Source organism: Xiphophorus couchianus, chromosome 14, assembly GCF_001444195.1.
Source record: "Xiphophorus couchianus chromosome 14, X_couchianus-1.0, whole genome shotgun sequence".
Taxonomy (NCBI): Eukaryota; Metazoa; Chordata; class Actinopteri; order Cyprinodontiformes; family Poeciliidae; genus Xiphophorus; species Xiphophorus couchianus.
In genome coordinates, this window is record NC_040241.1 from 1,118,436 (window position 1) to 1,139,840 (window position 21,405).

The following is a 21,405-nucleotide window of genomic DNA, read 5'->3' on the forward strand; positions in this document are numbered from 1 at the left end:
AATGACAGAGAAAGTATAAAATGACCCAAATGATGGTTACTTTGCAAGACAAGGTATGGTGGTGGACAGAAAGAAAAAGGGATGATAAAGAAAGGAATCTGTGTGAATTAAAGGGGGATGTGTATACCTCAGTAGTCCTATTGACCATCATCTGTTGCAGAGGGAATGAGGGAGGGAAAGACCAGTTCAGTTAGCTTTGTTTTACACATTACTCCACTGTAGTCCATGCACAGCAGAGGATGCTGTGCAGCCAAATTCTAATCTGGGAAGTGACGTGGCTAGAGTGGCTTATTTTTTTCCCTGTTTCAGATACATAATGTGATTTGTCTTTGAAATTGATTGACATTATTTAAGTCAAAATTTATCTCACCAACATATATTATAGTGAAAAGACTTAAGTACTGCATTGGAATGCTACAAATAGTTATAATATAGCATATTAACTATTTTAAATTACAGGTTGCTTTCCCACATCTCAAAGATGATTTTCCTCAAACTTGCAGTGTACCTTCAAGGACCAAGGCAGTCCAGTTTTAGGCACTCTTAGCTAATGTGCTATTAGCAAAGCAAATGTTTTGTTTAGCATTTTTGCTAACTTTGAAAACAATTAACTTCCCCTAAATAATTTTTTCTGGATAAATTTGAAAGAACTAATTTACTTATCTGTTTTGTAAACTTTCAGCTGAATAAAGTCTGGTATCTGTGTTGCTTATCGACTGTTAAGAATTTTTAAATTCTTTATATTCATGCTCTTATATTAAAGCGGGTGAAGACTGTCTATGCAGCAGTTCCTACCAGGTTAGAGGTCAACTCATTATACCCTGGTTCCTGGAATATTTAACCTATTAACCTTTTGCATGTGATGTTACGCTCTTCAGAACTCACCGTGCCATGACGGACGTCAAAACAACCAAATATTGCTTTATGGAGAAGGTACGCGTCTAACCATTAATAATATGGAGACAAAGCTGCACCGTCAAAAAAAAAAAAAGTAGCATCTAGTCTTTTGCACGTTTTTAAGGCTGCTCTGGTGTAAGGGAAAAGGCCAATTATGACATACAGTGGGTATGGAAAGTATTCAGACCCCTTTCAATTTTTCACTCTGTTTCATTGAAACCATTTGCTAAAATCAAAAAAGTTCATACCTTGACAGAAAAAAACAAAAATGTAGACATTTTTGCAAATTTATTAAAAAAGAAAAACTGAAATGTCACATGGTCATAAGTATGCTCTGGGGGGCTGGCAGGAGTGCTGACGGACATCTTCAACCTGTCCCTGGCCCGCGCTGTGGTACCGACCTGCTTCAAGTCTACCTCCATCGTCCCAATCCCCAAGAATCCCAACCCAACCAGACTCAATGACTACCGTCCGGTAGCCCTTACCCCCATCATTACCAAGTGCTTGGAGCGGCTGGTCCTAGCACACCTCAGATCCTGTCTCCCCCCCACACTAGACCCCCACCAATTTGCATACAGGCAGAACAGGAGCACAGAAGATGCAGTCTCTATAGCGCTGCACTCTGTCCTTTCTCACCTGGACAGTAAGAACACTTACGCCAGACTGCTGTTCTTAGATTTTAGTTCAGCATTCAACACTGTCATCCCATCACAACTCATTACCAAACTCACAGACCTCGGCATCAGTCCACTCATGTGTAACTGGTTGCTCGACTTCCTGACCAGTCGACCTCAACATGTCCGGCTGGACAACCACTTCTCATCCACCATCATCATAAACACCGGAGTGCCACAAGGCTGTGTGATGAGTCCCTTCCTCTACTCCCTCTTCACCTACGACTGCAGACCTGTCCATGGCTCTAACGCCATCATCAAGTTCGCAGACGACACCACGGTGATCGGCCTCATCAGAGATAATGACGAGGCCGCTTACAGGGAGGAGGTAGACCGTCTGGCTGAGTGGTGCGACAAAAACGACCTGCAGCTGAACACCGAGAAGACCAAGGAGCTTATCGTGGACTTCAGGAGGAACGCTGACCCACATCCACCCATCCACATTAAGGGGACAGTGGTGGAGCGTGTGGACACCTTTAAGTTCCTGGGAGTCCACATCTCCGAGGACCTGACTTGGACGACCAGCTGCTCCAAACTCATTAAGAAGGCGCATCAGCGCCTCTTCTTCATGAGGACCCTGAGGAAGAACCACCTGTCCTCAGAGATCCTCACGAACGTCTACCGCTGCACCATTGAGAGCATCCTCACCAACGGTATTACAGCTTGGTACGTGAACTGCTCTGTCTCCGACCCGCAGGCGCTGCAGAGGGTGGTGAAAACTGCCCAGTATATCGCCGGGGCACCGCTCCCTGCCATCAAGGACATCTACAGGAAGCTGTGTTTGAAAAGGGCCGGGAAAATCACAAAGGACTCCACTCACTCAGCACACACACTCTTTTCCCTCCTACCCTCTGGGAGGCGTTACAGAAGCCTACGGACCAGAACCACCAGGCACCGGAACAGCTTCTTTCCCACAGCTGTCACGCTTTTGAACGCCTCCTGACATAAACTATAAGGACTGTACTCCCCTATCCTCTCATACAACAATAACACATGGACTATCCTCACACACACACACATCACGGACTGTTTTCTTCACACACACATACAACCTGTAAATTTTATCTGCCATTATTTATCCATTCCCTAACATTCTTATATATTCTGTATAATCTGTGCATAAAGCTCCCATATTTATATTTATACACAATATCTATATCTCTTGCTATAACCCCTTATAGTCCATACATACATAGTCTTGTACATCTGTAAATAAATATTTATATCTCGTAGAGCACTTCTGGATAGATGCAAACTACATCTCGTTGCTTGTACTTGTGACAGTGCAATGACAATAAAGTTGAATTCTATTCTATTCTATTCTATTCAGACCCTTTGCTCAGTAGTGATTAGAAGCACGCTTTTTCACACCTGGATTTGGGGAACTTCTGCCATTCTTTCTTCAGATCTTCTCCAGTTCCGTCAGGTTGGATGGTGAATGTTGGTGGAGCCATTTTCAGGTCTCTCCAGAGATGCTTAATTGGGTTTAGGTCAGGGCTCAGTCTGGCTCAGAGTTGTTCCGAAGCCACTCCTTTGTTATTATAGCTGTGTGTTTCAGGTCATTGTTTTGTTGGAAAGTGAACCTTCGACCCATTTGAGGTCCTGAGCTCTCTGGAAGAGGTTTTCTTCCAGGATATCTCTGTTTTTGGCCACATTCATCTTTGCTTCAACTGTAAGCGGTCGTCCTGTCCCTGCAGCTAAAAAACACCCCATCGTTTCGCTGTTGGGATTGTACTGGGCAGGTGATAAGCAGTGCCTGGTTTCCTCCACACATATTGCTTAAAATTAATGCCAAAAAGTTCAATCTCTGTCTCATCAGACCAGAAAATTTTATTTCTCATAGTCTGGGAGTGTTTCATGTGTTTTTTTGGTCAACTTTATGCAGGCTTTCCTATGTCTTATACTGAGGAGAGGTTTCCGTCGAGCCACTCTGCCATAAAGCCCCGACTGGAGAGCTGCAGTGATTGTTGACCATCTCCCTACTGCATCTCTGGAGCTCAGTAGTGATCTTTGGGTTCTTCTTTTTCTCTCTCACCAAAGCTCTTTTCCTACGATTGCTCCGTTTAGCTGGACAGCCAAGTTGAGGAAGAGTTCTGCTCATCCCAAACTTTTTCCATTAAGGATTACGAAGGCCAATGTGCTCTTAGGAACCATGAGTGCTGCAAAAATTCTTTTGTAACCTTGGCCTGGTCTGTGCCTTTCTACAATTCTGTCTCTGAGCTCCTTGGGTAGTTTCTTCCACCTCATGATTCTCATTTGCTCTGACCTGCACTGTGAGCTGTGAGGTCTTTTATAGACAGGTGTGTGTTGTTCCTAATCAAGTCCAGTCAGATTAATTAAACACAGCTGGACTCCAATGAAGGAGTAGAACCACCTCAAAGAGGATCAGAAAAAATGGACAGCATGAGTTAAATATGAGTGTCACAGCAAAGGGTATGAATACTTATGACCATGTGATGTTTCAGTTTTTCTTTTTTAATAAACTTGCAGAAATGTCTACATTTTTGTGTTTTTCTGTCAAGATGGGATGCTGAGTGTACATTTATGAGAAATAATATGAACTTTTTTTATTTTAGCAAACAACTGCGATTAAACAAAAAGTGAAAAATATAGATGGGGTTGAATACTTTCTGTAAATCCTGTGGTATGAATTCAGGCAAAGTCAGGCATGGGTCAAGTTCTAAGCTAGCTATTTTCAACTTTTGTAAATATTGCCTCTACAAGCCCCTACCAGGTGTGGTAAATTTACAGACAAATTAGATTGACTTGAACTAGTAGAAGCCATGAATAAACTGGCAAACAATTTCAGTTGCTCTGTTCAATACTCACTTCCAAGGTGTACGTCATGGCACCTCGAATGATTAAGTGACGTAGATGCAAAGGGTCAATATGTTCCAGGAAAAACACCTGTAAGTTCTTCTGAATACTGTACAAACTCCTGAAAGGATCTTGTCAGGAAAAAGCTGTATAAGGAGGGGAAGTATTGTGTAAGCTCCTAAAATACATTGCCTTTTAATAGCTGTATTATTTTTTATGTTTTAAACTTGCTCTTACTTTGCAATGTATTGTACTTACTAACTATTTATATTTTTTTTATGTTTTTGTGAACCTACTTGATTTGACTTGCCCACATATTTGCTGCTGTTATACCTGAATTTACCTTCTAAGATACAATAAAGACTATTTCTATTCTATACTGTGAATTTTCTGCGTTATAGGAGAGAACGTTCACTAAAGTAACTGAAATTCTGGGAAATCACTGTGGCTTTATGAAGTATTATTACTAAAACGCAACACTGACAGGTTGTGATTTAGAAAAGCATATACAATTAGTGCTGAATTGCTAAATAAGCAAACTGGCTGGCTGGTATCACTCTGGTTACAACACTGGCTTTGGATAAAACGGTTCTACAACTTCAAAATGAGAAGTAACACAAACATCTTTCTACACATAAAAACGTATGATAAAAATGTAACTGAAAATATATTTATTCTATAAATGTTTCTGCTGGTTATCCATAACAATATCTTTGTAAATTAAAACTATAAATGTAGGATCGATTTCAAACTGTGAGATAAAACTATGTTTTTTGTGAACGTTTTTCAGAACAAGTTTTTTAATACATGCATATTGTTTGTTTTATATGTTCTCATTTCATTGAATTTGGGCTAAAATAAATACAGAATCAAAGTAGAAAAAAGTAGCTTTTTCAGCCCACTTAAAGGAAACATCACATTGATTTCCTTTCCAAGAAATACGTATTTACAAATTAGACAGTTTTTGAATTTAATTTGTTTCTTTTGTTTGAATTTGTCTTTAGTTTGTTTTGTATTTTTAACTTTATTAACTCTTTAATTGTTGAATTTGTTTTTTCAAACAAAATAAATGAATAAATATCTTAGGATATTTTGGGTAACTGAAGTAAATAGATCAATTGAAGTTTTTTATAATTTTTTGTATGTCAATTTTTTATATGTCAATAACTGTAACTGTAAATAACTTGTTTTTCAGCAGGAATTCATGAGGTGCTTCAATGTAGAAAGACTGAATGGACTTGTGGGTACTGATATAAACCTTCTAGCCACGTGACTTAAAACCACAAAACTAGGTCAGAAAAAAGTCCCAACTAAAAAATATTACATTTTTGTTCCATCAACTGGTACGTAAAGTCCCATCAACTGCAGGTTGTCTTCATAACCCCTCCCACCACTAGCTGATGGTCCAAAACATTTGTTAGGATCATCTGATCATCTGTCCCCTAAGCATGCAGCCTTAGATACAACCTGCAGACAGTGGCACACTCCATGCACTGGACATTGCTACACTTAGACATCGGTACAGCGAGGAAAGGGAGGAAGGAGTGATGAGGGGAAGTGTGTGAAAGGGAGCATTTAAAGAGAGAAAAAGGAAAAGAAAGAGAGACCCGGTTAGTGGCAGGACCAGGAGTGACGTGGCAGGCACAGCGACACTGAATGACAGAAACGGAGAGAGAGATGCATAGAGACTGATAGGAAACCAGACACTACACACATTTAAGCAGATTTGTATCAAAAACTACATCACAACAAATTAGAGGTGCTGGCATTAACTAAGTATAGAAACCTTGGTTATACTATTTAAACATGCTGTGATTAGTATCTGGATAATATGCTAATTTCAAATACATTCTGTTTATGATTCAACACTTTGTCATAAGAGAAAGAATGAATCAGTTCACGTTTGGCCTGGATTGAACTAATCTGAAAGGAAAAAGAAATGTGCTTGCAATGACAAGACACAATGATTGCTAAATATCTTGGGTCTGATTACGTCCTGTAGTTTCATTTAAGCTCTAATGACTGAATCAATGCTGCCCAAACCCATTGCAGTTGGAAGAAACAAGAACCTTTTAGATCAAAGCTGTTTTCCCTCTTAGATGGTTTGCAGTCATGTGGGTATCAGCTCATGTAGAAAATATCTTATTTGCAACTCATAAGTGCAAACAGAGCTGATTGTGAGTTTTGAGTGACACTTTAAAGGTTCCCTTGTATGAGCCCATTAGAGGTGAGTTTACTTTTTAAAAGACACCTTTAAGTCAGGATCTGTGTGAGTTGTACAAGCCTCATTATGTAAAATGCAAGGCAAAAAATATGCTGTGGAAAGTTGATGTATCGCTGAAAGGTCCCAAGAGTTTGCCACTGAGTTGAGTTGTGAGTAGGTGTGAAGTAGGGGATGATGGTAGCATTATAACCAGCCCTGTTGCTGTTGCTCTCGGTAAAGCTAATTCTCAACTCCTCGACTCAGGAACTCTAAAACCTACTTTTTGTTTGTTTCACTTGGTTTTGATGTTATTGGTAATTACACCTTTTTAATAATAGTTTTAGAATCGCAGAGTGCTAGATCTACAAATGAAACTTAATTTGTTCATGTTTTTAGCATGCTGAATGATCCATCCATGGATGAAGAACAAATCAAATATGAATCTAAGTCTGCAATATCAGCTTCTCTGATAGAAGCACACACTGACACAAGACGTAACCAGCTCAGTTGGTAGAGTTGAGGAAGGCCAAGATGGATTAAAGACAGGCTTGTTTTTGCAGTCATATTTACATTCTTATGAAAATATTTTTTAAGATCAGAGATTACATTCATACAAAAGCATCAAACAAACTATAGCATAATACCCATTTCCCTCTGGCTACAACTATACATGTATATGATCAAGACTGTAGATAATGATCACTGTAGGTAGAAGTAATCTCATTACTACTTATCCAGATACCAACCACAGTTTGATCGATGAAGGAAAATAGTTATCACTTATGTGGTGAACTGCTACTGTTAGTGAGCTAAAGCTGCTAGCACTACCAGGAGACTCACAATGGTCCAATGATGACTGACTACCAGATGTAAAACCAGGAATGTCATAAACAGCTCATTTCAACATAATAGCTCTGCATATTTCACGTAGCTCGGTCTACCCTCCATATAAAACACTGACAAAAGCACCAAGCACCACATGAGCTACTATACTTTCATACATGCCAAGCCTAACTCATCACAATGAACAACGGCCATACCTTCGACTGGACATCGGCATTGTGATCATTCTGAAGTAGCAGGGCGGCTGATTTGGTATCATCCTTGCGTGCGGCAATGTGCAAGGCAGGCAGGCGAACCTTGCCTTTGGTATCGTTTTCCAGTAAGATGGAGACCACCTGGTTGTGTCCCTGCTGGAGGGCAATTGCCAGGGGTGTAAAACCATCCTAGATGAGAGAAGACAATGAAAAAATTTGATGGTTATTTACCATGTATCCATGCACAATACTTACAAGGAATATGATTAATAACATATCCACAAAAAGTGATAATGGTTTTAACATTTGGCAAAAAGAGAAACCTCAGATTACTCACTTCTGTTGCAATGCTCTGGTTGCCTCCATTGTCAAGCAAGTAGCGCACCACATCCATGTGATTCTCCTGGGCTGCCATGTAGAGAGGAGTGAATCCATTCTGGAAATCCCAAACCTAATGGTTACTCTTAAGGTCTTACACAATTATTTAGTAATTCTCAAAAAAGTTACAGCAGTAAAGTCCTGGCTTGAGAGAGAAATGTTGGAACCAACAGCTGTGGAAGATGAGAACAGTGGTAGACCTGAGACTGTGAATTGATGTCAGCTCCTCGTTTGGTCAGGATCTTCACAACTTCTGCCTGACCAGCCAGAGAAGATATGTGCAGGGCTGTGTTTCCTTTCTGAAAAAACAGGAAATATGTTCAGGTGAGAAGGATTTTTTTCCTGACTTCAAATTAACATTACGGTAACTGTTGTTAATAAGAAGCACATCAATGAGTACTGGTCAAGACAAAAATAGTAGGATACCGATAGGGCTTTCTCTTCCACACAGTTTGATGCCTCTTCTCAAGCTCTATTCTTCTATTATTTTTTGATTATTTTAACAGCCAAAAGGCAAAACTGTATGCTCTGTAAGTACACTGTGTGCACAATTGTTAGGCAAGTTTCAGTCTGGATCATATCATCATTTGGGTGCATATTTTCCAACTCCAAGCTGTTTAAACCTGAACCTTGTTGAATATGAACACATCAGCTGATGTGTATTTGGTTAATAAGGGGGGTGGGGCTAAGAAGATCAACACCCTATATCAAGATGGGTATAATTATTAGGCAGCTTCTTTTCCTCAGGCAAAATGAGCCAAAAAAGAGATTTAAGAAACTCTAAAAAGTCTTTCAGAGGGAAGCAGCACTTTTGAAATTACTAAGATACGGGGCGTGATCACACAGCCATCAAACGTTTTATTGCCAGTAGCTAACAGGGTTGCAAGAAACGTGTTGAGAAAAAAAGACGTTAATTAACTGCCAGAGATTTGAAAAGAATCAAATGTGAAGCTACATTATCTTCCAGTGCGGTCATTTTCCAGAACTGCAACCTACCTGCAGTACCCAGAAGTACAAGATGTTCAGAGACTTGGCCAAGATAAGGAACGCTTAAACCCGACCGCCATCGAACAAGACACATAAGTTGGAACATGAAGACTGGGCCAAGACAGATCTGAAGACAGATTTTTCAAAGGTTTTATGGACTCATGAGATGAGAGTGACTCCTGACGGACCAGATGGATGGACCTGTGGCTGAATCAGTAATAGGCACAGAGCTCCACTTCACATCAGACACTAGCAAGGTGGAGGCAGGGCGCTGGTATTATTAAAGATGAGCTAGTTGGACCTTTTCTGGTTGAAGTTGGACTCAAAATCAAGTCCTAAACATACAGCCAGTTTTTAGAAGACACTTTCTTCAAGTTGTGGTACAGAAAAAAGTCTGCATCTTTCAAGAAGACCATGATTTTTATGCAGGACAATGCTCCATCGCATGCATCAAAGTACTATGAAAGGCCTTAAAGATGAAAGAATAATGAAGTGGTCCCCTTCCTCACCAGAACTAAACCCCATTGACAACCTGTGGGCCTTTCTTAAACAGGAGATTTATGGTGAAAGAAAACAGTTCACATCTCTGATCAGTGTCTGGGAGGCTGTGGCTGCTGCTGCACAAAAAGTTGATCGTCAACAGATCAAGAAACTGACAGACTCCATGAATGGAAGGCTTCTAAGTGTTATGGAAAAGAAGGCTGACTATAAAGGTCACTGATTTATTTTTTAAATGTCAGAAATGTTTATTTGTCAATTTTGAGTTGTATGTTTATAATTCTCACTTTAAGAGATGACATTAAATTAGTGAGACAGGAAAATTTTCTGTTTTAATTAAGATATAATAATTATAACTATAATAATATAATAATTCTGCACACTACTAGTTGCCCAATAATTGTGTACACAAAGATATTGTCCTAGAAACGGTAAAAAAAAAAATACTTTTGTAAATATTCAGGTTTGAGAGGTTAATAATATTTTGGATTGATCAAGAGTGCTGTAGTTGTTCCACAATAAAATTAATACAGTACCTTGTTGAATCTATGTAATGATGGATTAAGGCAGTTCTGAAGGCGAAAGGGTTCCAACACAGTACTAGCAAGATGTACCTATTAAAGTGGCCGGTGAGTGCATAATTTTTGTCCATGTCAACTTAAAAATAAGCTGTTGTTACAGGTTAATTTTCTAAACTTCAGAAAAATAATTGTTAGGGATGCATAAGTATTAGAATTTGTGCCGATACTGACAACCAATATTAATACTGCTGTTATGCGAATATTTATCAATATTTCATTTTATTAAATATTCTTGTCGATTACTTGATTGATCTTCAGAGTAATCAATAGATTACTTGAGTACTAAAATAACTGTTTACAACAGCCAGGCTGGCACTACAGGCTTTGTTAAAACAGAGACTGGACAACTCTTAAACTGATTGGGCCACACAATCAGTTTAAGGCTAAGAGTTTTGCCAAATCGCCACAACAACTGAATAGGGAAATGAAACTCCCATGACACCTTCACCAAATCCACAAAGGAAAGAATCCACTTCCAGTATGTCTCACAAACACAGTCCATGTCATAAGATACAGTGAGAAAAAGTTTACAGTTGCATATTAAAGACTACATGCTCACAGTAATCATTTGTGTAACTTTAAAATTCTTCCTCCATTTAGAAATACTTTCCTGCATAATGTTTGCTAACACTTGCACTTTGGAGCATCATCAAGGTTCGTTGCAACATGACAAACCGGAAGTTACTCCTTCTTATATTGCAGCTTATGGCAAGATGGGTATTCTCTTTGGAGGGGCGAGGCCCCCAGGCACTGGCCCCACTTTACGTATCGTTTTCCTTTAACCCTCCACCTTTACTCTGGAGCTCTGTTTCAGGAGCAAAAACATGCAGACCTTGTTTTTCTCAATGAACAACATCTGTCATAACTGCAGAGGAAATCTCTTTGAAATGAAAGATAAGTTGGTTTAAACAGGACTAGAAGTTTTTTTAAAAAGGAAGCTCGATAAAGACTGACTTGTCTGTCTGGTGTCAGATTTCAGACTCACAGAGGAAAGATCAGCGGTCATGGAGCAATAGGTCAAGCTCAGCCAAAGAACTGAGCTTAACTCTGCAACAAGCCGACAACAACGTGTTTACTGCTAAGTTGAAACAGTGAATGAAAACAGGTGGCTTATCTATAGAACAATATTACATGTTAGGACTGGATATGTAAACATGTACAACGACTACAGCTGATGTTAGATGCATGGATATATCATATCTTACCTTTGTGGATGAATCCACAGAAGCACCCCGATCTAACAGCTCCTGGACCAGATCCACATGACCTTCCTTGGCAGCCAGATGCAGAGCATTCAGACCATTCTGGGAATAAAAGAAGGAAATATCAGAGCTTGTAAGACACGGCAACGAGAATGTAGACAAACTGTCACATTTGGACAAAATACTTACAACCTTGTCGTCTAAGTCTATCACTAAAGAAGTGTGATTGTCATCTTCTGTGTCCATCTTTCTAGGACACAGTGTGAACAGCTGCTTATCAACGTTAGATTACATGTGGAACCTTTTAATGCTGCAGTGGACCAGAGCGCTTCCTGGGTATGAAACTATAAATAGTTGAGTGTGTTTGTGATTCTGTGTGTGCAGATACACACACAGTTACGCACTAACTATATCTGAACTATAATGTTATTGCTCTGGCACTGATCTGTGATAGGTAGAGCTTTAAACAAAGCATAAAATGGGCACATCCTATTGATTTCAACCTTGTAGTAGTTTTTAAGACTTCTATTAATATCTTCAGTGTGCACAGCAGTGTCATGTGATGTTGGAGCAGCTCAAATGACAAACACAAGAATGATACTAAGGATAAGAAAAAGGGAATGTGATTAAACAAAGTCTGATTGTGATGTGTGATGCAACAATAATGTCACTTCTTCTGAGTCCACTTAATTCAGATCTGTGTGTCAGTTCTGCTTAGTGCTTTAGAGTATCTGCTAATTTTGAAAACATTTAGAACACCTAGCTTCCCCTGAATTTTATTTTCAGATAAATTCTAAGGTGTAAAGTTTCAGTTGAATAAAGTCTGTAAGATTTTGATATTGACTGTTAAGAATTATTCAGGTAGTTAGAAACCCACAAGAACAAAATAAAACATAGACAGTAGAGACCAAGATATAATCATAAAGAGAATATCTAAGGCCTTTACAGAACATGTAAATTATGTCAAAATTATATTATACTCAAGTATAATAGTTTTTCAAGGACACCTCTAAGACAAATATAATTTGAACTGAAGTTAGCACTTTAGTTCATTAGTATTAATTTCTGCTAAATACTATGTTGATTTCACACTTTTGCAGAACTAACATTTATGAGTACTGCTTAGAGTTAGAGAATCTACCTTCTTTGTTAGTTGTGACCAAAACTACTAACTAGGAATATTTACTTCAGTAACTTTTTTGAGAAACTATAGAAATAGTCTTACTGGAGTTGTCATAACGAAGACACTTTGAATAATGTCAACTTTGTATTAAGTGTCATGATTTACCAAATGACACTTTATGATAACAGTCATAAATATTCATGAAGACTTACTCATGTTCATGACAGGTGTTATGTCATGTTTATGACAGTGTCATAAAGGGATTATTCACACCCCATCAAATAAAGTGTTAAAAAAAAAACTTACCAAGTCAGCGATTTGTAACATTGGTAACACTGAGAAACAGCTTTTGAAGGAGGAAACTAAGTTGGCTAAATTCAGCCTTATGCCTTAGCTTCACTAAGGGGCCCCCTCAGTGAAGCTGATTTTTAAAATATATATGTATATGTGTAATAATTTCTGTCATTATAATATCAAAAACACACAATTTCATCATAAAGTGATTTGTTTTTAAAATAAAATATTTGATAATGTATGTAGAATTTATTATTTTATGGATAAAAACAACAACAAAAAATGTTCTTGGGGCCCCCTGGTGGCTGTGGTAGATAATGCAAGCTTCACCAGTAACATGAGCTGCTGTGCAGAGCATCCAAACGTCCAAAGCTCCGGTCAGAAGTTAAGTTAGCAAAACAATGTCTCAAAAAAGGACTTATCCTTCAGGGAGGGAGAGAAGAAAGAGGAAGAATAGACAAAAACCCAAGATAAAGATTTGTTTTAATGTGCTTTGGTAATGTAATGTAATGTAAAAGATTCGTAAAGCTGCTAATAGAAAATTAGCTTCATAGCGACCTGGAACGGTCCAGTCCAGCAGCCAAACATTTATGCTAGCGTCTTTGTGTGAAACTAAGTTTTAACTTTACATGAGTTGATTCTCATGATTGGCTCTGGATATTTCAGAGTTTTTTTGGCTTCAAAATGGAGTGTTTGTTAACATTTGATAACAATTAAAACTTCTCAATGTTTGACCTTGTCTAGCAAAATGTTTTTACGTCAGACTACATAGCTGCTTCATCGATGAGCTGCTCTATGCTGTAGTTGGGGATATGTTGTTTGCTGCTGAGCAAAATCATTTATGTGGCTAAAACAAACATTATTTTTACATCAACTTCTAAGTTATGTGAAACTTTTGTTAAAATCATTTGAAGGCTCAGAATTAGTCCGGAAGCGGTACCGGTCCACATTCTCAGGGGAGAAAGACTCACCTGGTATAAAGTACATTTTTAGCTATTGGAGTAACGCTTAAGAGAAATTTATTTAATCAAAGATTGTCATGAATATGTTTGTATGTATTCCATCTTAAGTTTGGCTGCACTGACTGCAGTTTTCTGGCCGATCACTGGTTATCGATCTTTAAAAACCTGACCTGCTGATTTTAATTTTAGTTGATATGAATTTTTTTGTCTGAAATGTCGCTAAATACAGCAAAAAAGTCACTGAGTTGGCAACAGTGGATGAATATTGTTAACTGTAAATGTGCAGACCTGACCTGGTGGGCCAGTCTGTCAGTCAAACCTCTCACTGCAGAGCAGAAGAGGACAGAGACTGATTTTTAAACCTTTGCTGACAAAAATAAGATCAGCGGATAAGATGGGCTTCACATGGAAGAATCGGCCGATAACGATCCTCCAAAATTAACCCAGAAATCGACAGGCTGATAAATGTATCCTATATTATACATGCATAAGGTATAATACAAACAGCACCATTGGAGATACAATAAGTTTATAGCAGGTGTGCGAATGATCTAATCGTCTAACTGTTGATTCCAGAAATCCACATTGTCAGCAGAAATAGTGGGGCCCAAAACCAAATTTTGCATAGGGCCCCATAGAGGCTTGGGCCGGCTCTGGAGGGATTGTACAGAAACTCACAGTCACACTGGGTCGTCACTGAAATAATGACATACTAACACATAAACCAATTATAAACTAGGATCTACACTTGTGTTTATCACACAAATGTTTGTAGCCTAGCATGTACCCACCACAAAACTGACTCTTATGCCTGTATTATTGGTATTGTGGAGAAGCAGCTTTCAGCATCTATGCACCACAAATTTGGAACAAACTTCCAGAAAACTGTAAAACAGCTGAAACACTGACTTCTTTTAAATCTCAACTGAAAACCCACCTGTTTAGAATTGTATTTGAAATGTAATCAATTACAATTGTAACTTGACTTAATGATTGATTCTATATTGCATTGTGATTCTGTGTTTGTAATGATATAAAGCACTTTGAAATGTCTTGCTGCTGAAATGTGCTATACAAATAAAATTTGATTGATTGATTGATATTGTTGTCCTGGACTTAAATAGTTCTTATCTCAGTGCAGTTAGAGGTACCAAAGAAGTTTGTCAGGTATGATGTTTTTCAGCATACATATATGTAGGGTTTTTTGTGGGTTTTTTTTTTTAAAGAAAACAGTAATGATGGATTAGTAGGAAATCATAACACTGACTTGTATTTTGAACTTTATTGAACACGGCAAGTTACAAATAAAATTACAGCAATGTAAGACACAATAAACGTTCAAATGGGAAGAAGTATATACTTATTAAAACCCACTCCTCCAGAAACATCACAAAATGATTTAATCCTATTTATATGTATTGCATCAGTATGCCTTCATTCTACTTTCAGATTCTTGTTTAATATAATACAATGATATGCTAATAACAGCTCTAATAGAATTAACGATAATGATAATATTGACACTAACAATGCTGTGTAACAACAACGTAATACATCAAGACAGTTCTTGATGTTAAAACTATGTTTGGACATAGTTTTAATTCCACAATCAATCATTAAGTTATAAAACAGCAACATAGGAGTGTATACTATAATTCTTTGTAGTGTTTCAGCAGGCATTTTCAAAAACACTGCAAGTCCTTGCTGCATCTCCTGCTGCTGCAAACTGACCTGTTGTGTATTTACTTCTGTGTACATCAGTTGTACTTTGCAATTTTCCATCAGTTCAACCTTGCGTAAAACATGTTCTAAGCCCTTTGTATTGCCTTGTTGCTGAAAATGTGCTACATAAATAAAATTACCTTACCTTACTACAGTTTAAAATAGCTTCAAGAGTAAGAACGATCAGTGCCAACATCATTCCTGTTACATTAGCTGATAATAAAAACATCCTCCACACACCACATAGCCAGTGGCAAATTTTACACTTCCATTTCATGTGACCCTTGTTTATTTGCTGTTGCTAGGCCAGGCCTGTTTACACACCATCAAGTTTCACCTCTCTCCTTCACTGGTGCTGGGAATTTAATGGGCTTAGAGGAGACTAGATAATGACCGGACCTAAATAAAGAATCTCTCTGAATCAACCAAACTTTTCATAATTAGATCTATGATGGCGGCACCCGAAATGGCTGCGGCTGCATGGGCTCTTGACAACTTGCGAGTATTTGAGCAAAATACGCCGCCTAAAACGCTACAAACTTTGCATCCACTCAGTAAGTTAGCATATGATCGCCAGCGTCTGCTGGAATTACGATCATCAAGTGATTTTGGACTCATAAATATGACTACTCTGGAGTGTTTACGTGATCTCGGAGTGCTACGGAAAGCAAGACCCAGCAGCCCACGGCGCAGCGGACTCGCCTAGCAGCACTAGCCGGAGGAGGAGAAAGCGAAGGCGGTGTGACCGGCAGCGGAAGCACGGCTGTCGAAGTGGACTAACAGCTAAGCTAAACGCTAACCCCCACAGATCGCCGCTTCCATCCATCTTCCTCTCCAACGTCCGCTCTCTGGACAACAAAATAGACCATCTGCAACTGGAACTGTCTTCACAGAGAGAGTTGAGGAACTGCTGCGCTCTTATTCTGACAGAGAAATGGCTCAACTCGTCCATACCGGACAATGTTGTTAGCCTGGAGGGGCTCGCTACATTCCACGCAGACAGGAGCAGCGCTCTCAGCGGTAAAACCCGAGGAGGGGGGCTGTGTATTTACATCAACAACTGGTGTAAAAATGCCATGAGTGTCGCCAGTTACTGCTCCCCGGACTTTGAGCTTCTGACTGTTAACTGCAGACCATTCTACCTGCCCAGGGAGTTTACTGTTGTTAGCATCACTGCTGTGTATGTACCCCCCAGTGCTAACACTAAAGAGGCTATGAGTGTTCTCTACCGGACCATCAGTGAGTTGCAATCCTCACACACAGAAGGCGTTTTAATCATTGCTGGGGATTTTAACCAGGCCAACATGAAGACTGTTCTCCCTCACTTCAACCAGTATGTGGATTTTCCAACCAGGGGAGGAAATACTCTAGACTTGGCCTACACCAAAATCAAAGAAGCATTCAGAGCAGCCCCCCACCCCCACCTTGGCTATTCAGACCACCTACAGTATCTGTTATGCTAATTCCTGCATACAAGCCCCTGCTGATCAGAACAAAACCTACAGTGAGGCAGGTGAGAGTGTGGACGGAGGGGGCCATGGAGGCACTTCAGGACTGTTTTGAGTGCTCTGACTGGGAGATGTTCAAGGCAGCAGCCACTTACAACAACCAGATCAACATCGAAGGGTACGCCATGACTGTGTCAGCCTACATCAACAAGTGCACAGAGGACGTCAGCATCAGCATCACAAGAGCATTATCACTGGGCCAACCAAAAACCCTGGATGACTAAGGAGGTACGGGAAATGCTAAAAGCACGGAACTCAACCTTCAAGTCTGGCGACAAGGAGGCACTGAGGACAGCGAGAGCCAACTTGAACCGTGCTATCAGGTTAGCAAAGCGAACCCACAGTCGGAAAATACAGGAGTTCTTCCACGACACCAGCAACACCAGGAGTATGTGGCAAGGCATAAAGGCGATCACAGATTACAATCCATCCTCCCCCCCAGTGGGTGAAGTTGATGCTGTCTTTCTAAATGGACTCAATAATTTATTTGGGAGGTTCGAGGCACTGAACAGTACTCCGGCAAAGAAAACTGTTCCCCACCAGGAAGAGGAGGCACTCTGCCTCGACACAGTCGATGTGTTGAAGACTCTGAAAAGAGTCAACCCACGGAAGGCCCCAGGCCCCGACAACATACCTGGGCGGGGGTTCAGGGAATGAGCAGGTCAGCTGGCTGGTGTCCTAACAGACATTTTTAACACCTCACTGGACCAAGCCACGGTGCCAGCCTGTCTCAAAACTGCCTCCATCATTCCAGTGCCAAAGAAACCTCAAGTCACCTCTTTCAACGATTACCGGCCTGTGGCACTGACTCCCATCATGATGAAGTGCTTTGAAAGGCTGGTAAAAGAACACATCGTCTCCAGACTCCCCCCCACATTCGACCCGTTCCAGTTTGCCTACCGCCGAAACCGCTCCACTGAGGACGCTATCTCCTCCACCCTACACCTGAGCCTGGCTCACCTGGAGAAGAACACTCATGTGCGGATGTTGTTCCTGTACTTCAGCTCAGCGTTCAACACAATCATCCCACAGCATCTGGCAGGAAAACTGGGACACCTGGGCTTCAGCACCCCCCTGCGGAACTGGCTGCTAGACTTCCTCACCGACAGACCTCAGTCAGTCCGGATCGGACAACACACCTCCGATGTCATCACCCTCAGCACAGGCTCCCCTCAGGGCTGCGTCCTGAGCCCTCTGCTGTTCACTCTGATGACACACGACTGCGTCCCCAGGTTAGCCACCAATCACATCGTGAAGTTCGCGGGCGACACAACGGTGGTGGGCCTCATCAGAGACGACAACGACCTGGACTACAGAGAGGAGGTGGAGCAGCTGGTGGACTGGTGCAGAGACAACAGCCTGATCCTGAACGTTGACAAGATGAAGGAGATGATTGTCGACTTCAGGAAGAACCGGCCCAGCCACGCTCCACTGCTCATCAACAGCTCGGCTGTGGAGGTGGTCAGCAGCACCAAATTCCTGGGGGTGCACATCACTAACGACCTCACCTGGACTGTGAACACCACGTCTCTGGTCAAGAGGGCACAGAAATGCTTGTATTTCCCGCGGAGGATGAGAAGAGCACACCTGCCCCCGCCCATCCTCTAGACGTTCTACAGAAGCACCATAGAGAGCATTCTGACCAGCTGCCTCTCTGCGTGGTGTGGAGGCTGCAGTGCCTCCGACTGGAAGAACGTGAGGAGAGTGGTGCTGACAGCAGAGAGGATCATCGGGGCCCCCCCTTCTCTCCATTCAGGACATTTCATCCCAGCGCTGCGTGTCCCGAGGCCGAAACATCGTCAGTGACCCCTCACACCCCCACCATGGACTGTTCTCCCTGCTGCCCTCTGGAAAGAGGTTCCGCAGCATCCGGTGCAGGTCCACCAGGTTCCGAAACAGCTTTTTCCCACTTGCCATCAGACTGCTGAACTCTTAACTGGACTGCACTCAAAAACTGGTCTCCACTTTATACCTTGCACATGTACAGAGCTAAGTAACTTCCATTTTACTGTCAGTCCTGCACTTTATATTTTATATTCATATTTATATTCATATTTTATACTGTATTTTATTTTATTCTGGAGTAACCTCACAACATTGGAACCTCAAAACATTGTCCTGAGCTGTATGCAACGAAATTTCGTTCTGTATACACCCTGTGCATGCAAAATGACAATAAAGTCAGTCTAAGTCTAAGTCTACGTACAGAAGTAGAAACAAGTCTGTAAACAGAAGTAATGTATGTAGTCGGTACTGGGTAGGTGTGAAGGAATTTAGGCTCAGATGACAGTGCCCTTAAAGTTGCCATAAATACATTGTTGGGTGGATGGATGGAGTACTATTTCCTACCTGGTTACAGGTGCTGATGTCCACACCTCCTTTAAGATATTCCAAAACTTTGTCGATGTTCCCTGCTCTCGCTGCTCGCAGAAAACTGGTGTTGCTATCCGACTGAAAGAGACAGCAAAAAAACATACAGAATATATTTTGGTCACAGAAGAGTTAATTTAGCTGCTGTACAAATTATAGTCACTTTTTAGCAAAGCTTTGCAACAGACATGAATAATTTATAATGGTGAACACGGCCAGTTACAAATAAAATTAAAGCTGCAACCAGCTTCGAATGGCCCTCGCAGCTCTGCACCGCTCAAGCCTATTGGTGACCACGTGGGCCCCAGCACCGCCGTCCGCTCGCCACCACGAAAGCTCTTACGTGGTTCCCCCACCCGTCTGCAAGGCGATATGCATCGATGCATTCAGCAGCGCTCCCTGACGACGCACCCACATCTGGTGCAGATCAGCTGATGTAGAGAGGAGATATAGCTGATGGATTAACCTAGGGTGGACTAAAATTACAATGTAATGTTATCGGGCTTTTAAGAGATTCACAAGAGTCAATCACAACAAGTTGGGTATAAATTGTATGATGCATGTGTGATTTAGAGACTATCGTATGCAAACGGCGAGGGAGTGAAATTCGCTGTTCTGCCACACCCATACGGTTCAGCCAGCATTGACATATTTCATTGTCATATCATTTAATGTCACTTGGTACAGGATTAACCCATATGAATCACAGAGTAAAAGTAAGACAACCAGCAGAAAAGAACAGGTGACTTCCTGTTGCAAAGGGGCGGGGCTTAGGTGATGTCAATAATTGACCGTGTGAATGGGATCAGGGCTGATCTATAATGAGACATGGAAAGTCTGATGCAGCTCTGACCTTGCCTGTGGAAATTATTGCACCTTGACGTTTTATGGCAAATAGTCAAAGTTTGACACTTAGCCACGCCCACATGCTTTGATGTAAAAAACATTGTACGATATCTTTTGACCTACTATCCCTCAAGAGTGTGCTTAGTAATTTTGAAGTCTGTAGGTCAAACGCCGTAGGACCAGTTCATTCAGATACGACATCAATAAAAAGGACATGATGGCAACTTTGATCCAAAATGGCTGACTTCCTGTTGGGTTTGGACCATGGCTCCAAGAGACTTTTTTGTAGGTTTTGGTACAAGAATGAATAAATCACTGTGATGATTCTGTGGAATACATATATGAGTTCCAGTTTCTGAGATGACTGGTAAGAAACATTTCACTTATACAACATTCCAAGTTGTTGATGTACTAGTATTTCAACAGCTGCTGTTACCTAAAAAACAAACACAAACAAAACAAAAAAACTACATTCTGATCTGAAAGGAAATGTTTTGCAGTCATGTTTGACTGCAAAACATTCATAATTCTGGGTAGAGCATGGCTTGGAGCTGATTTCTTAAAAATATTCTAGGGGGCACTCTATGGAAATTAGGCCATGCCCATCAACAACCTTTATGGATTCCTGTTGGGGGGTGGATAAGGATCCGTCCCAGTGAGTTTGGAACATCTCAGCTCGAAACTGTGGAATTCAGAGCCAAACGTATGGCAATGGAGTTACCAGTCACTTCGCCACGCCCAACTGCTTTATCAAAACCAGTCAAGGTTGGAATCCACATCACACCAACATGTCTTCTGTCTATGGATACAGTTTCATGTTGATTAAGTCAAAGGGGTCAGATAGCGACAGGTCACAGCAAAACATGACACTTCCTGTTCTCAGGGGGCGTGGCTGAAGTGATTTCATCATTTGACCATTGGGTATTGTAGGGTTCTATATGATGATCAATCACTGAAAGTTTGGTGGCTCTGTGAACTTCTGTGTAGGAGATACAACAGTTTCATGTTTCATGGCGAGTAGGTGAACTTTGACCCCTGGCAACACCCCCTCAGCATGCACAAAAACTCACCATTTTGACAACTTTGAATCAGACATGCCTTATGAACGCAAGTTTGAAGGCGATCGATTAAAATCCCTAGGAGGAGTTTGATCAAATGCGGGGGCTGTAAACGGCCAAAATGGGGTCCAAATGGTACCTCCCGGGCGTGCCGTGGTGGTGTAGCGGTTAGCGCGACCCGTATTTGGAGGCCTTCAGTCCTCGACGTGGCCATCGCGGGTTCGACTCCCGGACCCGACGATATTCGC

General features: G+C 41.0%; 1 protein-coding gene across 32 annotated transcripts in view; it reads right to left on the reverse strand.

Moving 5' to 3' along the window:
* Positions 1–21,405, reverse strand: part of ank2b (ankyrin 2b, neuronal) — a 176,110-nt gene that overhangs the window by 99,620 nt on the left and 55,085 nt on the right. For 27 of the 32 annotated variants that reach the window (XM_028037792.1, XM_028037814.1, XM_028037787.1 and 24 more), the window contains 6 exons: positions 19,233–19,334; positions 11,278–11,376; positions 8,207–8,305; positions 7,966–8,064; positions 7,632–7,817; positions 128–151 (listed from right to left, as the gene is read on the reverse strand). In XM_028037792.1, coding sequence (XP_027893593.1) covers positions 128–151; positions 7,632–7,817; positions 7,966–8,064; positions 8,207–8,305; positions 11,278–11,376; positions 19,233–19,334 — 609 coding nt within the window. Of the gene's footprint in view, positions 1–127; positions 152–7,631; positions 7,818–7,965; positions 8,065–8,206; positions 8,306–11,277; positions 11,377–11,463; positions 11,568–19,232; positions 19,335–21,405 lie in introns of those variants that run through there. The other 5 variants (XM_028037795.1, XM_028037788.1, XM_028037813.1 and 2 more) reach the window with 2 other exon arrangements.